The sequence below is a fragment of the Watersipora subatra genome, chromosome 3 (genome assembly GCF_963576615.1).
Source record: "Watersipora subatra chromosome 3, tzWatSuba1.1, whole genome shotgun sequence".
NCBI classification, from domain to species: domain Eukaryota; kingdom Metazoa; phylum Bryozoa; class Gymnolaemata; order Cheilostomatida; family Watersiporidae; genus Watersipora; species Watersipora subatra.
The window spans coordinates 49,065,399-49,085,310 of record NC_088710.1 but is presented as its reverse complement, the minus strand read 5'-3'; the positions used below and the strand labels follow the sequence as shown (position 1 = coordinate 49,085,310).

General features: G+C 37.1%; 2 protein-coding genes and 1 long non-coding RNA gene across 3 annotated transcripts; all 3 read left to right on the top strand.

The window, feature by feature from the left end:
- Positions 1–6,941: 6,941 nt before the first annotated feature.
- On the top strand, positions 6,942–9,471 carry LOC137391646 (uncharacterized). Its single transcript, XR_010978143.1, has 2 exons — positions 6,942–7,175; positions 9,223–9,471. It is a non-coding gene; the product is annotated as an uncharacterized lncRNA (long non-coding RNA).
- Positions 9,472–11,353: 1,882 nt separating this feature from the next.
- LOC137391519 (ATP-dependent DNA helicase Q1-like) lies at positions 11,354–13,505 on the top strand. Its single transcript, XM_068078021.1, has one exon. The coding sequence runs from the start codon at positions 11,354–11,356 to the stop codon at positions 13,280–13,282; it is 1,929 nt and encodes a 642-aa protein (XP_067934122.1). The 3' UTR covers positions 13,283–13,505.
- Positions 13,506–17,147: 3,642 nt separating this feature from the next.
- On the top strand, positions 17,148–18,881 carry LOC137391520 (proline rich transmembrane protein 1B-like). Its single transcript, XM_068078022.1, has 4 exons — positions 17,148–17,207; positions 17,399–17,526; positions 17,999–18,226; positions 18,531–18,881. The coding sequence occupies exons 2-4, from the start codon at positions 17,407–17,409 to the stop codon at positions 18,588–18,590; spliced, it is 408 nt and encodes a 135-aa protein (XP_067934123.1). The 5' UTR covers positions 17,148–17,207; positions 17,399–17,406; the 3' UTR covers positions 18,591–18,881.
- The last annotated feature ends 1,031 nt before the right edge of the window (positions 18,882–19,912 follow it).

The window sequence follows — 19,912 nt, the reverse complement described above, 5'->3', positions numbered from 1 at the left end:
GGGTGGTTGAGGTTCATCTCCCTACTTTGGGTAGGTAACGTAATCCTGCATTAATCTAATTTTATTATTTTAATGCAAAGGGTTAAACTGTAACATACACGGTGTTTTTTATTGTGCATTAACTTGAATAAGTCTTTTGCTAAAGACTTCCGTGGAGGGAGAAGAACATTACAATGAGTCTAGAGACTAATTTTTTATACCCTTTTTAAAAAAGGCAATCATACTATAGCAGCTGACTATTTTTTTATACATTTATGTATCTAACATTTGTTTTGGTTTAGCAAACTTATGTAACTACTGTTCAGGATTTTAGTTAGTCATCTTTAGTGTTTTAAATGGGCTTCCTATTGGTTAATTAATGTTTAGTAAGTGCTATGACTCATATTTTGGACTCCTAATATTTGCTAGATCAGCCTTATCAGCTGGCATCTGCCAATATCAGTCGGCATCTGCCCTTTTTACTGTACATTCATGTATATATATATAAGGAAGCTTCAATATTGGAGAAAGACAGAATCAGTAGTAATTTCAGTCAGAGATTGAGATCTGACATATACAATTATACAGTTGTATTCCATGCTCGCAAATTTCTAACGACTAGCAAATGTAACTTTCCGATGGTTTTGTTACAGTTTACTTCTATCATTAATGTATAAAAGTAAATATGCTATCAGTAATAAACGTATAAGTATTCTACCATCCTACAACACATCTAGAGTCTTCTGGTAAATGTGTTAGAGTCTCTCTGGTCAATGCATAGTTTATGCATTTCTTCAGTTCCAACATCAAGTGTTTTTATTACTATAGACACTCTACGTGTATTTATATAGGTTCTTTATTGTTTTATCAGGTCGTCTTGTTCATCGGACAAATTTACTGAATCTTCCAGAGGCCGACAACTCATGCTGAATGGACAAGTGATATTTTTGAACAGCTGTGTGTATTCTACTCTGCGTTATCTATTTCGATTTATTCATGTGATAACAGTCAGGGTCTGGTCAATTTGTGGAAACATAGTTTTCAACTTTTGTGATACCAACTGGTGACACAGAGAGTGAAACGGGATATATATTTTGCCCAAGAGAAGAGGTGGGTAAAAGCTTGATCATATTGTATATAGAGCCAAGTGTCTTTACCTACACTCAACATTGCAGAGGGTAACACTACAGCAGGACCACCCTGTCAGCTGTTGGTGAGATATGACATAGTACAATATCTTGAAACAATTAAGTTTATTCAGATAAGTCAGCTTCTTATTCTTCACAACAATATTTTATCTTTTCATTTGACTTACACGGCCTGTCCAAATACTCCTGTTCAATAATATCCTTGTTTATAGTTATTACAATGCTCAATATTTAAAGTAGTCTCCGCTCATGATCATACAATCTTTTACCCGATTCAATCCATACCGCTTCACCATTGTTACCTTTTTCACTTTATTTCTTCAATGTAGATGTTTATAGTTAATTATCTCCCTTCTCAACATTTGTCACACAAACTGATAGCCTATAATCTTTTTTTGTATGAATTACTTCCTCTGCTGAGATTACCCCCTTCCTTCTTCATCCTGATGAATGTAGAATCCAGCTACATTGTGGATGTAACTTGCTGTTTATTGTCAGTATCTTTTTTGTTTTTCTGTCTGTAATTCATGTCTCTTTTTTTATAGGTAGGAGCATCTGAGGACAGCCACTGTCAATGTAATGATTGTATTTATGATGTTCCTTACATTCAGTTTTAATTTTATTATCACTTCAACTCTTCTTTTATATTGCTTTTAAATTAATTCTTTATACTTCTACTAATGTTGTCTCAAGCATGTATTACTAATATTATTATTGCTGTTACTATAATTCTCTCTCTTCCAATTGGTTGTTTTAAAATGACTGTCTTACGGTTTGGGCTTTATCGCTGACTTCCATGCAGCTCTGTTTTCTGCCTTCTCTTGTCATCTGTTTGTGTCTAGTTACCTTAACTTCATGTTACGCTTAGCTACAACTTTCTATCTTCTCATATCTCTTTGTAACTATATATATATTAGAATTATTGTCAATGTTGTTATTTCAGAAATTAGAAATGTTTTTACTTATAATGCATTATTCAATATCTTATGACATCAAGCAAACAGGCAAACAAACAAATAAATAAACAATGAAGAACCTGTTTATGGACATCTGCCTAAAAATCTGATCTTAATAAATAGGATATAACAAAATCACCAGTACAGGATTTTGTAAGGTTGGTATCACAGGTAAAGGTCAACACAACACAATGTAGTAATGAATATTTTAGTATTTCTTGCTATTCATCTGTTCAAGCTAAAGAAGAATAACATTGAAAATATTTTGTGGTAGTGTCAGCATTTTAATTGGAAAAAAGTTAGTCCAGTATAATGCTTTGTTATTTTTGGAACCAGAGTGACATTTCAACTTTTTCCTGTTTTTAGTAACAACCACCGAGCCCCATATTGTTATACCTTTACAGAAACTAACTACAACATGTGCTTGAAGAACTGAATAGTTGCCTTGGGGCCAATATCTGCTATAAAATGTGACATTGATGTCTAGATAACTTGTGAACAAATTAATTAGGGATATCTTGTGTTGACTGAAATTTATTGGCTATCAAGTATTACCTCTTTTTGATTATTCGCGTACCATCAGATGGCTGATCAGCATAATTCAATACATTATAAACAAAGAAGTAGCTGGACTTTGTTATACCGAAATGATAAGAAGCTTTGACTGGTATTAATTATTGATCACACCAACTATCCATTGGTTTAAACTTTTAGAGTGCTTTAAATTATCACTAAAAATCTTTTTTGCATAGAGAAAAAAGATAGAATTGATAATCGTCTCCTCTTTCTTGATATAGCCAGATTGTCACTAAAACCTTACATGTTTTTTTTGGTTTACTATGTCAAAGCGATTTACACTAACTACATTTGTAAATTTGTTTATCTAAATAGTTTTAAACAGTCAACAAATGATAAAGTTAAACACATTTTACATAAAGTTCAACTAGATTAAAACTTAGAGCAAATGATAGAGCTAGTTTTTTTTCAAAGTTGCATAGAAATTTCTAATTTTTACTAAAGGTTTCTATAGAGAGAAACATTATAAGGTGTCTACTGATTTGTTTTTGGCACTCTTTTTTCTGAGGGTCGTAGACTACTTAATATATCATAAAAACGTTCGACTGGTGTAACTTCTACTACCAACGGGCAGGAAGCCTGACAACGACTGCGATTTACATTGAATTTCATTTTTAATCAGATAGCCTGCAGATTTTTTATGAGACTGATTCTTATGAATCAGAGTTTTTAAACCAAATAATTTGTAGCAGGCATGAAGTATATGCATCTGAAGGTTGGGTAAATCGGTCGAAATATGTCGACACGCATAGTGTGCCTAGGGGACTAACACGTGCACATATGGGCCACACACACATACACACACATGCGCACACACCCACACACATGGGCATACACACATGCACATACGCACACTGCATACACACATGAATGCGCACATACGCAAACACGCGGGCACGCAAACACGCGCGCTCACACACACCCCCGCGTACACACACACGCACACACGCAGTCTTGTAAATGCATGCAATTGGGAACGCGATATTTTTTCCATCACATTGAGGAAAATTTTCATCTGCCATTAAGAGATTCAAAAAATAACATATTGAAACAATTTTTGTTGGATTTACAAATGCGCTGACTTTCGAAGCTGTCACTTTATTCATTTTTCAGTTATAGCTCATGAGAATCTAACACTAACTTTGGGGACTTCAGCTGACACACATATATGAATTTTTTATCTATTAAACAGGGACTTTTGCGTTGAGAAGACAACTCTGAATTATTCTTGGGTTTTCAACCATTTTGGAGTTGTCGGCACATGATACCTTTCCCACACTTCCGTAAACGTGCTTGTAAAAGTTATGCATGACTTCATTTTTCCTCAAATATCAACTTAACAGTTTAATAGTTCTTTATTAAACCTCTGTTGAGTGCTAATTCTATACATGTATGATGCGAAAAAGTTAAATCGACCTTAGACTTTTATGTTTGGTAACAAATTCACTGGAAACAATCGCTTCACAGAATTTACGGTGATCTGTTCAAGTTAAATTTGTGAATTGCAAACAGCCAAGGTTGCAGGCTGATGTCTTATCTAGACTTTTGACTTTCCAACATTTAACGCCATTATCATCAAGGTACAAAATTTAACATAGTTTTAATACCCGCATGTTTGCACAAACGCAAGCACGTGTGCACACACACATGCGCACTCATGCACAGGCGTGCACACACACATGCACATTACGCACACACATGCACGCGCGCACACACACCTTCACACACACACACACACACACACGCACGCACGCACGCACGCACGCACGCACGCACACACACACACACATGCACACACATGCACGCGCGCACACACACACACACACGCACGCACACACACACTTTCATACACACATGCACACACACACGCACGCACGCACGCACGCACGCACACATGCTTGCACACTATGATAATTTACTACCCTATTACAAAATTACAACCCTTATTTTCCATACATGCTGATTACACTTTTGACAACCTCATTTAGACAGCCATTGCTCGTTTCTTATTAAACTAGCCAGGCGAATATTCAGATAAACCAGCTGTTCATTGTAACAGACATTTAGTAGCAATCAATTAATAGCATAGACCTATTAACTATACTATTAAGTATAGTTAATAGGTCTATGATTAATAGGAAGTCTCATTACATTTGTATTATGTTGATATAATGTATTGTGCTCGATGGGTTCTGATATGTATTTGATTGGTAAAAAACAGGAAAATAAAGAAACAACCATGTTTATCCTTGGTCAAATAAGTCCAATTTTATTCTTTATTCTTTTATTTTGTGACAACATAGGAATGACAACTCTCCAACCATGAATAGACAACTCTCACATGTAATCATTTACCCAACATAGTCCATAGCTTTCCTGCTGGGAAATGATGGAGAGCTCAAAGGTAGGTTCAAGTCAAGAACGAAATATAAGTTGCCAAAGACAATATCATAATATTGTTTTTATAGTTACTGTGATGCTTTTATTGTCTATAGAATGTGAATACAGATGGTTTAAGCTAGAATGTGCTGAAATATTTATTGTTGCCTGCAAATAATAAATACAGCCTTCTTATAAGATCTGCTAAAACAGATACCAATTCAAACAACTGCTGCTAGCTACAGCGTGGAGAAATAGTGGCATGTGTTAACATTACTCGTAGAATAGATACGCCTAGCATTTAGAGACCTAATTGAATATATGTATGATAGCATTGCTATTTGGACACATTTGTTGGACACAAAAATTGCCCAAGCTTACCGAGCTGTTTGCATTTGACCAGCTGTTATCATATATGGTCTTACTTTTATAATTTGATAATTCAACTATAGCCTAATGGTATAGAGTGTTTGACTGATGAGCTGCGGATTGGTGTTAAATTCAGATGGTGGAAGAAAATAACACTGTTGTATAAAAGGGTTAGCAAAAGTAGATAGCATAATGAAGAACTGCCTAGACCACTGGAGATATACACAATATTCCAACAAAAAAACAATTGGTACATCAGAAGACCATGAGGAAAATCAATCATCATATACCCATTTACAAGTGGATTAAAAATCTCCAATGGAAGTAACCCATGAGAAAAAAACATCAATTGCAGCGCCACAAAATTATCAACGAAAATTAGACCTCTACCAGACACGGCCAAAACAATTGGAGTTAGTCATAATTTCCAATCATTGCACTCCCATGAGGTACTTAAGACAAATTCACTCAATCGCCAATTCTCTGCAACATAAAAAACAGAACCTGAGCCCCTAAACACGCTCTCACAGGCTAACAGAGACATCGATAAAAGAGAACAACTCCAATGACTCAGCCTTTTTCCCAAGGGCCTGCTGAGGCTCTCTCTTTCCCTCTGCCAACTGAGGCTTTTTCCTCTACCTATGGAGCTTCTCTCTTCTTTGCCTGTGAAGTCTCTTACCCCATCATCAACTGAGCCTCTTCTCCTTCACTATCTTAACTGCAGAGACTTTATATATATAGACTGGCATGAAACTCATTTGACTGTCGAGACTCACCGCCATATAGAACTAAAAAAAAACACAGACTACTGTTCGAGTAAGGGTGTAACTTTTATAGTTTTATTGGCTATTTTAACCTTTTGTCATTAATATTATTGTTTAAAATTTTTTTAGTTGTGTTTTATAATTGATGAATAGTACCTGATTCCCTGAACCAGTAGTAATCAAATTAGTTCACACAAATCAAGCAAAAGTGCACAAACTAAACATAGTCAAAATAGAATAAGATGACAAAGCAAATTTAACACTGATGTTGAGTGTGGATTCAGATTAGTTATGCATAACATAATCTCTCTCCAAACACACATGACAGTATTCAAGTCTGATTCAAACTTAAATAGCTCTCTCTGTCAAAACTCACACAGACTAGTCTGGGCACTGACAGGCAGCCGGTGTGTGGTAATATAAGCAACTGCACAGTCGGATCGATAGGCATGAGTTTTAATGGAATCGATTGTGTATACAGTATAAACCGTGAGCATAAATTAATGTCACTATAGTGACTATACACAGCTAGTTGCTCATTCCCAGTTTCTCTGACACTTCCCTCCCGTTTGGCTTGCCTCGGTTCTTTGGGAGTTGTCGATCATGACACTTATTCGTAACCACCCGTAACCATACTAATCCCGTATTTTAATGCCACTATCAGCCAAATCCAGAATACTTGTTTATGGAGTCTATTAGTACTTGAGTTACATTGTTATAAAAATAGTTCTATGGTTTTTATAACGCATTGGCGCTGAGGCTTGAGGCACTGTATCCGGTAGCCGGTTTGGAGAATTGTGCATCAGGAATTTTTAGTAATTTGTTAAGCACAAGTGCGACCTGTCACCTTCTGGAACGTTAAGATGACTTTTGCCCAGACTGTATACAACACTCTCTTTAGACGAACATCGACATATGCTTTCACTATGGTAGCTCTTGCGATTGGTGTGGAAAGAACGATGGACGTATCAGCTCACTACATATTCAAATCATACAACAAAGGAGTAAGTGCTTAGGTTGTGCAGGTTGTCGTGTTTTTATATAAAACATAAACATTCTGATTAAACTATTTGTAATGATATTTATAATCCTGTTTCAACTGTTAGTGAATTAGTGTCAGAACATGGGTAATACGTACGTTGCGAAGGATGCTTTTCTCAACATACGTTGAGTACTACTTGTTACTCAACGTACGTAGTACGTTGAGTAACATGCCAATCGGCTCTTTACAAAACAATCTTTGCACGAAAGTTCGATATTTTGGTGAGATTATTTTGGAGAGTTGAGACGTTATTGTCTGTTGTTTGGTAATTTTATACACCAATAAACTCTAAGCTAAGTGCTTGTGAATCTTTGGTTTTATTGCAGCTTTTTTAGCATGTGAACCATTGCTGCTAGTAGGCTTAATAAAACAGTAGGCCTTTGGTGGCTCAAATTACAAGCTGAACCACGTTGCTTTTTACAAACTCCTCTTTTGAAGTTTTAATCTTTTAATTTTTTTATTTAACATTGTATTTGTTTCAAAACTAGCTTGTTATGTTTCAATGTGTGCTTGATGAGTTGATCATCCAATTGTATTTCAAATGCATTTTTTACCTGCTAAAGGTTTTTTGTTATAGGCCTAATTCGTAACTATATTTAACCATGTTTTACTTTTATTGAATAAAGAAAATAACATTGTTTGTTTTGCTCAAACTGGTTTTCTAACTATCGGATATGAAGCACTCTTTATTGAGACCTGGTAAATCGCTCTACGCAATCTACCATCGCTGAGATGTTTAAAAGTTTTAAAACTGTTTCAACATTGCTGAAAGCAGCGTACCTCCCAATTACTAAATATTAGTCGCTGTTGAGTCTCTCAAAATAATTCTTTAGAGCAGATGTTAATTGCTTAAATTTAAAATGGTGATCATAGTTATGGGACAACCTAGTAACTTTTGTGTGATCTTTGGCATTTATGGCATAAAATCACTTTCGTTATTATCTCAGCAGACCATACTCCGCTATTCATGGTTGAGTAGCAAGTTTTGCAGACACTCTGACTGTCACTAAAATTATTCTCGAGAAATTTAATCTATTTATTGTTTATTAATTATTACCCATTTTATCCTATCTTATGATTAATAATAAGCACTTCTGAACTAAACACTAAGACGTTACTAATAATCCAAAGGCGACAACTTTGCTATACAATTACATGTATATGTATGTTCAAAAGCCATGTTACATTGACACATTTTGTTGACCAATATAAGCTTGATTTTATTGGTTTTTTGTTATCATGTGTAGTTACTACTATATTACACTAACACCAGGCAGAAAAGACAAAATGAGTTGATATTTATTAATGTTCATGTGTAGAACATCCATAGCTTTTTATTTATGTGCATATTGTTATACCTGTAATTCATCTAGTAAATACTTGAAAAATCTCTATTAATAACAAATGTGTTTATTTTGAAAAGTTCCATAATTATGGTCACCACTGTGCATTGTCTTGGACGAACTAAAATGTTCTATCTTCTGAAATGTCCATCTATTTAGGTTTGCGTTTATATTAACACTTAGTTTTGAGAAGGATTCGATATTAAAAATTGATGTTTTTTATTACAAAATGATTAAATGTAGTATGCAACTTCCAGATGTTTAGTGCTGTTGTACAATTGCTGCTTCTGTTCAGCAACTTACCATCTGGTGAAATTTTTTTTGGAATTTTAAGACGTAACTTAAAAAAATAGAGATATGAACTTAAATATCATTTAAAATATAGTACTATTCACATTTTCATTGGTTTTTGTGGATATAGTATTTTTGAGTATGTAATTGTGTTTCCTATTATCTATAGAACAGTAATCGTTGTAGTGAGATGATATGAACTGTTGTTGCTGTTGTCTACTTATGACCGAGTTTTTTCCAAGAGGACCTTCTTGCCCATGAATCAGGCTTATCTTTGGCTGTTGATCTTATATTAGTATTTTGGTCATTTTAGTGGACCCAATTTCTAGTTTAAAGTCTAGCCTTGACATCCTTAAGTTGAAGCATGTTTTGTAGAGGCTATGGGAAGATGTGAAAGACAACCTCGCACCTTTGGAGGAATAGACTTTGTTCAGTGAATATTCGTGGATTATTTTATTTATCCTCTACAAGACATTGTTGGAGAAAAATGCCGGACAGTCCGCTATCTATAAGCATCTGCCACATCAACTGATATATCTATTATTAGGATTTTTGTGAATGTTCTTGTTTGGCATCTGACTTTATCAGTAATAATAATGTTGCCATATTTTTAGTTGTCAGTGATATTCCGCTTACCTGGCTGTTATGTACAAGCTGTTGAACTGAATGCACCTACGCCTGCAGGCTTTCTGAAACTCTGACTGTCTCAGTGAGGCCCGCTGGTCATGTGCTAGATTATAATCTTCTACCTGGTGATAGGCTGGTCACCGCGTCTGCTACTTGCTGGCATGAAGGGAAGAGTTTCAGGGTCATGTTTAAGAAAAGACATGTTATATAGCAGGGGTATTTTGGGGGGTGATGTCGGTTTTGTCAAGAGCAATATTGGAAAGGTTTTTAGCTGACGAGCGCGTACACCAGAATTTCCTTATTCGTTTTCATTGCCGAACTCCGATGACTTATGAAGGAAGACTTGCACCCTTTGTTTTGAATAAAACAAAAAAGGCTGAAAATATAATAAAAAACGGACATATTTAGAATATATAAAAAACGATATGTTATTGAAAGGTCATTCTAAGAAGAGTCTAACATTTTCACACAGCATATAAAAGACTCGATGGTAAATAGTCTTTTCACCTTCAGAATTGATTCTTACAGCCAACAAACAACAGCTCGCACCCCTAATCAGGAAGCCCTGGCATAAACATAAATCTTTTTCTCTCCACTAATCTGACACAATTGTTTTCAATTTTAACTTATCACATTTTAACAGTTACACACTGAAAAGCATGACCAATTCTGGCTAACCTATCATGGCTATTTTATCCATTGAGTAGCTGCAAAGCAATGATGCGCTGACATAAAATTCAACAAGGAAATTGTAAGATGATAGAGAACCAGCAGACATAGATATTGACATCACAGACATCACAAGTATTAGATATAAATACACCCTTGGCAATGCTTGATAGTTGAATCACCAGAAATTAGAGAAATTCATCACCATTTCACTATGTGGTTCATCAGTAAATTTAGGAGGCAATTTTTTGATTTAGTTTTAAAGATGGTAAAAAATGCCTATTATACCAACAAAATTGAGAATCATTTTCTCATTCATTTTGAATGATAGCAATAATGAAGCTGCTCTTTTCTGACTTTCCTAAGCCTCATACCGATGTTCCTACTGTTTTGGCTTGTCTGTGTAGTAGTGTGAGATTGTCAAACTTTCAAAGATAGCATTGTGGACACATCCTTTTCATCTCTGCTCTTGTTTAGCATTCCGCTATATTTAGGTAAAGGGACAATCATTCGACATTGATGTGCAGGCAATTGTTTTCTACACAATGATTATCAATCAAGTAGATATCTCCTCTGGAGGCAGTAACGAAACCTTGTGATTATCATGTGCTGCATTTATTCTAGATAACTACTTTGAGTTCTTTCCTGGTTGTCTCGTGAATGGCATTTAATCCGAACCATAAGGCATTTACCTAGAACATCTACATGAGGTATGTTTTCCATGTACATGTAGAATATCAGTTGCAGACTCTAACGTGACTAGTATGCAGTTGTGTGTTTATATCATAGACCTATTAATTAACTGTATAGGTAGTAGGTCTATGATCTATATATAAACGGTTGTTTACGTCTGAAGGTATTTTCCTTTTGTTTTTGTAAAAACAATGTCTGCGCAATATATGTTTTATATATGACTATATATGCCTATATATGCATTAATGTCTATAATGCAAAAATGCCTATTGAAATCAAATTTTACAATAAGCAAAAATATTTTGGGCTGGATTGTGTGAATTGTCTTTCGCTTTGGAAATCCACTGTTTAAAACATGACTACTACACAAAATGGTTAACAAAAACTGCTTTTGTGAAGTTTGAAATGTGTATGTTATAGATTAAGCCTCTTATACTAAGGTTATTCCGGGCTATGGTTCATCTACAACCTGACACATTTTGTGTAAAGTCATGCCTCTTATTTATTGTTGACAGCGATGGCCACGAGTGATCTCATCATCTCTACAAAGAAGGAGTTGGCAGAAGTTGATAAAAACCTTGAAGAAATAGAAACCCAGATACAGCTGTTATTAAACAAGCAGTCCGCACTGCAAAAAAGACGCTCATTCCTGAAAAAACATCTTGAGTTACAATCGGAGAATAAAAAAAGTTCACATGACTGGTCTAGTGAGAGTTTTGATTGGTCCACTACTCTGCGATCCAAATGCAACTCCGTCTTTGGTATTCAATCCTTTCGACCAAATCAGTTGGAGACAATAAATACTACCATGAGTGGTTTAGACTGCATTCTTGTGTTACCTACAGGTGCAGGTAAAAGCCTCTGCTACCAACTGCCTGCATTATTCGATAAAGGTTACACCCTAGTTATCTCCCCTTTAGTTTCATTAATGGAAGACCAAGTCATGGCATTGGAAAAGCGTGGCGTGCTAGCCACAATGCTGCAAGCTGACAGCCCAAAAGAAACGGTAACTGCTGTATATGCGGATGTTACTCGGCAGCCGTGTAAACTCCGCCTACTTTACGTCACTCCCGAGAAGTTGGCAAAGAGCAAGCGGTTTATGAACAAACTGGAGCAAAGCTATAAAGCTGGTTTGCTTTCTAGGATTGCTATTGATGAAGTACATTGTTGCTCTCAATGGGGGCATGATTTTCGACCCGATTATAAATTTCTCGGAATATTGAAAAAGCAATTTCCCAAGGTGCCGATTTTAGGACTGACTGCAACTGCTTCAGCTGGAGTGCTCGTCGATGTGCAGAAGATGCTGCACCTAACTCATGCTCAGATTTATAAAGGTTCATTTAACCGAAAAAACTTGCATTACAGTGTCATGGCCAAACCACTCACACATGACGAGTGCATGGACACACTCGCCGATATGATAAATGCCCGTTTCCACAAGCAATCTGGGATAGTCTATTGCTTCTCACGAAAAGATACAGAGACTATAGCTGGTGACCTGAATTCTCGAGGAGTTAGATCAGCGCCGTACCATGCATACCTGGATAGAGAACTACGGAGTCAAACCCACAGTCGATGGTTGGAAGGTAAAGTGGAAGTGATAGTAGCGACGATTGCGTTTGGTATGGGCATAGATAAACCAGATGTTCGGTTTGTCATTCACCATTCGCTTAGCAAGTCTATGGAGAATTACTATCAGGAATCTGGACGAGCTGGTAGAGACGGACTGAGAGCTGATTGTATACTTATGTATCGACTTGCCAATGTATATAAACAGAGCTGCATGGTCTTTGCAGAGACCACTGGACTGGAAAAGCTATACGCCATGGTAAAGTACTGTATCGCGCAGAGCACTTGCAGACGCGCTTTGATGGCGGAACATTTCAGCGAGGTCTGGGATGATACAGGTTGCGGTAGTGCATGTGATTTGTGCCAAGGGTGTCGGGGTGTGACACTGGAGTCCTCAAGCGCCGACTGTACTGTTCAACTCATCTATGGTATTTTAGACAAGGCTTCGCGAATGGACACAAGACTGACAGGACAGAAACTTATTGAAGCTGTTATGGGTAAAGGGTCAACTCAGCATCGAATGAAGACAGCGAGCTCACTCAACAGAGATCGGTGTGAGTTTCTGTTAGGAAACATGCTAATAGATGGCCTTATAAGGGAAGACTTCCACTTCACTCCTTACAGTACAATTAGCTACATCGTCATTGGAAATAGAAAGAGCACACTAAATTCTAATTATGTCGAGTCTTTGAACACTCGTTCACCAAGCGAAAAGGCATGTGCCGATGCAAGGATAAGCTCAGTAAAAGGTGTAAAGAGATCTAGTCATAACAGATCTGAAACAACAGTCAAAAAGGAAAAAGTCAAGGTTGCTAAAAAACCTTTGGTTCCAACAGCGAGCAGAGATGAAGCTGATGTTATTGTACTAAGCGATTAAGGGCCAAACTCTTGTTTGACATCAAATGAGGAGACCAGGTCACATTTGTGAAGGTTCATATGCTATAAACATGCTTTTCTACTGAATGGTTGTTACGTAGGACTTGAATGTACCAAGTTTCTGGACCTTGAGGTAGAGGCTTGCTAGCTGGTAAGAGAAAACTGTCTTTGCATTTATGTAAATGTCTTGTACACTATCACAGAGACAGTGGTTACTACACATCTCACGCAACACAATCTTAGAGTTTATTTGATCATAACTTAAAAGTTATTTAATAAAAGCTACACACAAACATTGAAAATAGCTAATGTGTCTTTCGGTTGTGCTGTCAATTTCACCGATGACCTTTTTTGTCTAACCCTTTTTTGTTGTTCTAATTTTTGCAACAGTTTTTTTTATCTACCTGAAAGGGTTCTTTTAGCTAGATGAAAAGCTAAAAGTGGATGTCAGCAAATCCTGATTTTTGTAGGTGAGCTTTTCATCGATTTGGATTTGTCTATCCTCTGAATTCAGATAAAACAACTTCTTGTCTTACATTGTTATTCAACATCAATATTTATTTCAGTATTATGCAAATGTTACATTTTTGGTGACAAATACACCAAGAGTATAGGTCTATTGAAACCCTAAAATAAAATGATGGAGCTGAGGCATCAATGCTGCCAAATGAGCATCTCATCTGTAAGGCAACTACAAAATGTCTTTGGCTGTACATTTTGAGTGTGTTACCGAAAGAAATTATATTATTTAATATGTTAATCACTAAAAGTGATGATTCATTCTTCACTAATGTGTTATGTGATAACAACACATTAGTGAAGAGCAAAGTGTAACAATATGCTAACAACAGTTCTCGATCCATTTAATACTGATTTGTAATGTCCTTCGTGTGCTGAAAGCTATGAGACTAGACAAGCACACGCTAGCCGTTAGGCTTTGTGTTTACCTTTTATAACTGCAGCCTGCAGTAGCCTGCATATACATCTTGTTGCTCCACGTAGTAATCTTAAATTAAGTGCCACAAAGATACAGGAAGATTGTGTGGTGACATATTTTATGTCAGGATTGCTGCAAAGGCAAAGATGATTGCATTTACTTGTAGGAGGTAATAGTGGCCTCCTTACTCCGTACTACACAATAGCCTTGTTAGGACCTAGACCTTAATTAGTAAATAGGCTTTTAGAAATATAAAGCTTACTAAGCAAAACTATGTAATCGTTTTAGTCATTTCATTAAATGAAAAAAGTTGTCAAATGAGCAATTAGATTAAAACCTGGTGTTATTGCACTAACAGCGAGCAAACAAGACGAAATTAAGATATTGTAGTTGAACCTATCTTTGTAAATAACTAACTGAATGACTCAATTTTTCTTCCATTGTTCATGTGAACAAAACCTTGTATTACTGCACTCCGATATTAGATAGGTTGAGATCTTTAGCACTCGGATATTGGATAGGCTGAAAGCCTTGGGGCACTGAATGTGTACACATGACATTAAAAATTTCATAACCTTATGCAACCCAGTGACTGGCACATTTATACCGTGATTAACAAGAACCTTGGCCTGACAAACAAAGCATTCAATTGCATCTGAATATTTAGGTAAATCATTTTGTTTAAGCAGCGACCTTGAAAACCTTCAGCTGAATTAATAGTCTCGAATCAACAGTTGGGTTTTACGATCCAATTATTTGGTTTGGTCTGACCCTAGTCGCATTACAGTTGAAATATAACTTATAATTAGACTTTGTTGTGATAGTTTACAAAAGGCAGACTATGGAATTAGACTAACAGCATGTCCTTGATATGTAGAAATAAACCAACCAGAGCATCTGAGCAACTCTTACAAATGGTGAAACAAGGGTGCGCGAAGCAAATAAACCTTGAACTGCGATTGGCCAAATAGACGCAGAAAAAAGTTTTTAAAAATGGCTGATCAACAGTTATAATCATTTTGCACAACTTGAAAAATATCACCATAAAATAGACTTTAGATGCATATAAGATAAAACTGTGAAACACTGTCTTTCGCTATATGCACACCGCCAACACATAGATCTTATTATACCTGGTATTGCAGCATCGCTGTACACGTTACTGTTACAATTTCTAAATATCATTATATGCTGCGAGCTCAACTGACTATCTATAGAATTTTGATCATCTCATACTCCAAAGGTTTTCAACTTTCTAGGTTTACGGCCAAGCAAAACTCTTGAGTGTATGCTAAATAGAAAATCACTAATTTTTACTATTACTTCCAACTGTTTGTTCGTACATGTGAAAGTCTGCCACATACATGGGCAAAGAGTTGTCTAGGTTAAAATCCAACTCGAGACGTTGCCAAATATATTGTAACCAAAACTATGTTTTAAATTCTAAACCAACTTTTAAAATGCTTTTGTTCAACTCACTATATTGTTCCTGATTTTTGTCTTCTCATTTTTGTTTTGGCATGTAATGAAAAACATCATATTGTTGATGATTACCAATGCCAATTAAAGGTTACACATACACGCGTAGCACTCACATTTCTTGTTTTAAACCTGAAAAACCTTTTTTTAACCTGAAAAGTATTTTAAAGCATATTTAGTATTGCTGGTGGCTGAAAATTGTTAGTAGTCAATTATATTGGTTATACTATTCAACAAACCATATTTAACTAAGTACGCAGCGCACAAGTTACAGACTAAAAGCATTATGCAACTGAATGCATTAAGGATTATGTAAAAAAACAATCAGATTATAGAGAATACAAATCCTAAAGCATCGAATATTGTCTCTCAAGTACAACAACCCATTTTTACAGTCAGTTAATTTTTACATTGCGTGGCTAGTGCAAAATTGTCAGTTAACGAAATGGGCAAAAGTATGTCTGAACTTTAGAAAAAAGAGTGATACTCGATAATGCTCCTGCATGTATATTGAAGCAAAGTTAACTCTATACGTACTAGGAAACGCAATACAATGACTTCATTTTATCTACACTAGTACACTGGCAGCTCCGTGTGCCATGAAAGATCATTATGTGTAATCATTACGTTCACAAGTATTCCGTGACGCTGCAAAGCAGTTGAGCGGTGCAGTTGATAGCGGTCAGTCCACCAAGCGAATTATATGAGTTCAAATACTGTGTGATGCAATTGTTTTCCTTGTTATAGTGAAGGTTACTAAATTCTACTTTATCATTGCATGCATGTATGTGCTTGTTGGTCTGTGTAAATGTGTTTCCACATTCCCCTCGTATATGCTCCTTGCCTACTACCAGGCCACTAAAATATTTGGTTTCAAAATTCCATCTGGTTCCTGAGAATCAGTCTCTTAAACACTCACCTGCAGGCTATCTGATCGGGCTATCTGATTACAAATGAAAGAAATTCCAAGCATCACCTTGTTTACTGCTCGTATACCATAATTCTTGCGACACATACGATAAGTAACTTTTTGATTCTGCATGTATTAGAAGACAAAAAAGAAACTGCTTGCTGATGCCAACTAAAGATTTGCAAATTTCTGTGTGAGTCATGTCGTCAAAGAAGTCGGCCATGTTTTGAGTTTGAACAATATCTTTATAGTGTTTTGAATAGGTTCTAGCGCTTGAGCACTCCCATAATGAACATGCCTAAATATAATCCTGAAATATAATACGCCTCTATAAAATTGAGAATCTATACCACGCCTTACATCACCGGGCTCCTCCGTGACTGGCACATTTGTGCCATAGAATATGCGAATAATAGAAGCTTCGATCCATGAAGGCAAATATTTTCAAGTGTTTGCTCGAGTTGCTAAGGTTAAATGAGGTGGCAATATGCATAAGAGATATTGGATTTATGCCTAAATCAATAACCTTGATCACGTGATTGCGAGTGTGCCTATCTTTGCAGTCGTCAGCATTCGAGGACAGCGAAACGGAGACAGCTGGTAGGTATTTCCACTGTGGTACAAAACTTAGCTAGATTTTTAATGATCTCGGAATATAAAAATACAAGAGTTTAACTATACCAGACTCGACAAACATTCTTATCTTAAATTCATGTTTAATTTCTAATGTTTAATCTTGTCTGGTAGCTGATCATGAGCTTTATAAACCAATGTCAAAGTTCGTCTTGTAGAACTAACAATGACAAGCCAAGTCGGTGTCACGATGACAAAGGAGGAGGAAGCCAATGCACCAGTGAGCCCTCCTGCCTATGCCCCACTCCCATCTCAAACAGCTGTCCCGATTTCGTATCAAGTCGAGGTAAGTGCTTTCTACCGAGTTACTTTAATACAGACTAAAGCCTGATTCCTATATCGACTGTGAGACCCCGCCGGTAAGACGCTAGGCTCGGCGGCTTCTGTTCACATAAAAAGCTGCATCGCTAATAATCGCATAAAATGTTCGCTCGCCATGGCCTTTCGATAATGGTTACCTTCACCTGTACCGTGCACTTCGGGAAGGTTTTGCCTGCGGCTTTTCACGAAATTTGAACAGCGCTAAACTTTTGTGTTGACTGCCGGCAACTAGCAGTGGTACGCAGCGGTACCCGACGTGTAGGTTCACATTTCACCGCAATAGCCTAAGGTGCTGTCAACGGTGCTTTGCGGCGTATCTGGGAACCAAGCTTAATTGCATCAGTACTAAAGCTTTCTCCAGATTATTCACCAAGCACTTTACCTGTCTAAAATGTTTATGAATTGATACAATAATGTTGTGTCATCTATTTATATAGCATGTTCCAGTCCCCACTTCATCATGTTGGTATGTCCTTGGCGTACTCGCAACAATTTTCTGCTGCCTGCCATGTGGAATTGTGGGCCTGGTACACGCTATGATCGGGCAGCACGAGGCTGAAAGAGGCAATGTGCAAGCTCATCGCCGAAGAATGTATCAAGCTAAGTGCTGGACATCTTGGTCAATTGCCCTTGGTCTTCTCGTCCTCGTCCTTCTTACTGTTTGGGTAAGTACAACACGCATCGCATACAGAAACCCGGGTAGACAACTTCTGCTTGTTCAATGTACACTTTTATACAGTATTTATGAGAGCTTTTGTTACTTTTGTCTGTCAAGTATCTATGATATGATTATGTCTTGTTCACAATAATGCTAACAGAATATGTGAATCATTCAAGAAAACATTATATTTTGGTATATAGCTGTTTGCTGTATTTGCTATATGCTATAATAGTATAATGAACAAGTTTTTACCTGTTACATATAATAATAAGACAGTTATTGAATATGATATTGTTATCATATTTAAGGCTGTCCTTGGCTACATCTACTACTATGGATGGGACGATGACTATTACTATAAGAAATAAGCGCGGTACAGATGTCCATGGAAAGGTCTACAGTGCCGAAATCCACGAGGACTGCAAGACTAATAATAGATATTATAAAACTACATGTAGTTTGTGATATTATGCGGTAATTTCAACGACTGCTTGATATTTTCATGCAGATTAGGTAAAAAACTATAAATCAGCAGCAGAATGAAATTGTATAACTTTGTGAATTAAATAAACTTTTTAATATATTTTTCGAAAATAATTTTATTTTTCTCACTTATTTTGTTTGTAAATGTTTGCCAACAAATTATAGAGAATGTGAAAGTTCAATCAATGGTTGTATGCTATACTTAGTATGTAGTATATGTTGGTCATTTCATAGATGACTCCTTCCAAGGAGCGATGACAAGGAGGTGTAGTTTCACTAACAGATTATCCACTCGAATTACAATTCTTAGGTTTCGATAACCTGTTCTCGTTACGGTGGAGAAAAGTATGTAAAGGAATAACCTGCATGTACTTATGATACATTACGTGAAATAAAATCTCTCTCCCTCTCTCTCTCCCCCTCTCTCCCTCTCTCTCCCTCTCTCTCCCTCTCTCTCCCTCTCTCTCCCTCTCTCTCCTTCTCTCTCCCTCTCTCTCCCTCTCTCTCTCGCTCTCCCTATCTTTCCCTCTCTCTCCCTCTCTCTCCCTCTCTCCCTCTCTCTTCCCCTCTCTCCTCCTCTTTCCCTCTCTCTCTCTCTCTCTCTCTCTATCCCTCTCTCTCCCTCTCTCTCCCTCTCTCTCCCTCTCTCTCCCTCTCTCTCTCTCCCTCTCTCTTCTCCTCTCTCTCCCTCTTTTCCTCTCTCTCTCTCTCTCTCCCTCTCTCTCCCCCTCCCTCTCCCTCTCTCCCCCTCTCTCCCCCTCTCTCCTCCTCTCTCCCCCTCTCTCCTCCTCTCTCCCTCTCTCTCCCCCTCTCTCCCCCTCTCTCCCTCTCTCTCCTTCTCTTTCTCCCTCTCTTTCTCCCTCTCTCTCTCTCCCTCTCTCTCCCTCTCTCTCCCTCTCTCTCTCTCTCTCCCTCTCTTTCTCCCTCTCTCTCTCCCCCTCTCTCCCTCTCTCTCCCTCTCTCCCTCTCTCTCTCCCTCTCTCTCCCTCTCTCTCCCTCTCTCTCCCTCTCTTTCTCTCTCTTTCTCGCTCTCTCTCCCTCTCTCCCTGCTGTCGGTCATTTTGACAATGACTGTTTTATGTTTTGTCTTTATCACTGACTTCCGTACAGCTCTGTTTCACACCTTCTCTTGCCATCTGTTTGTGTCTGGCTCCCTCAACATTACGTCATGCTTTGCTACATGTTTGTATCTCAGCCTGGTCTGTCC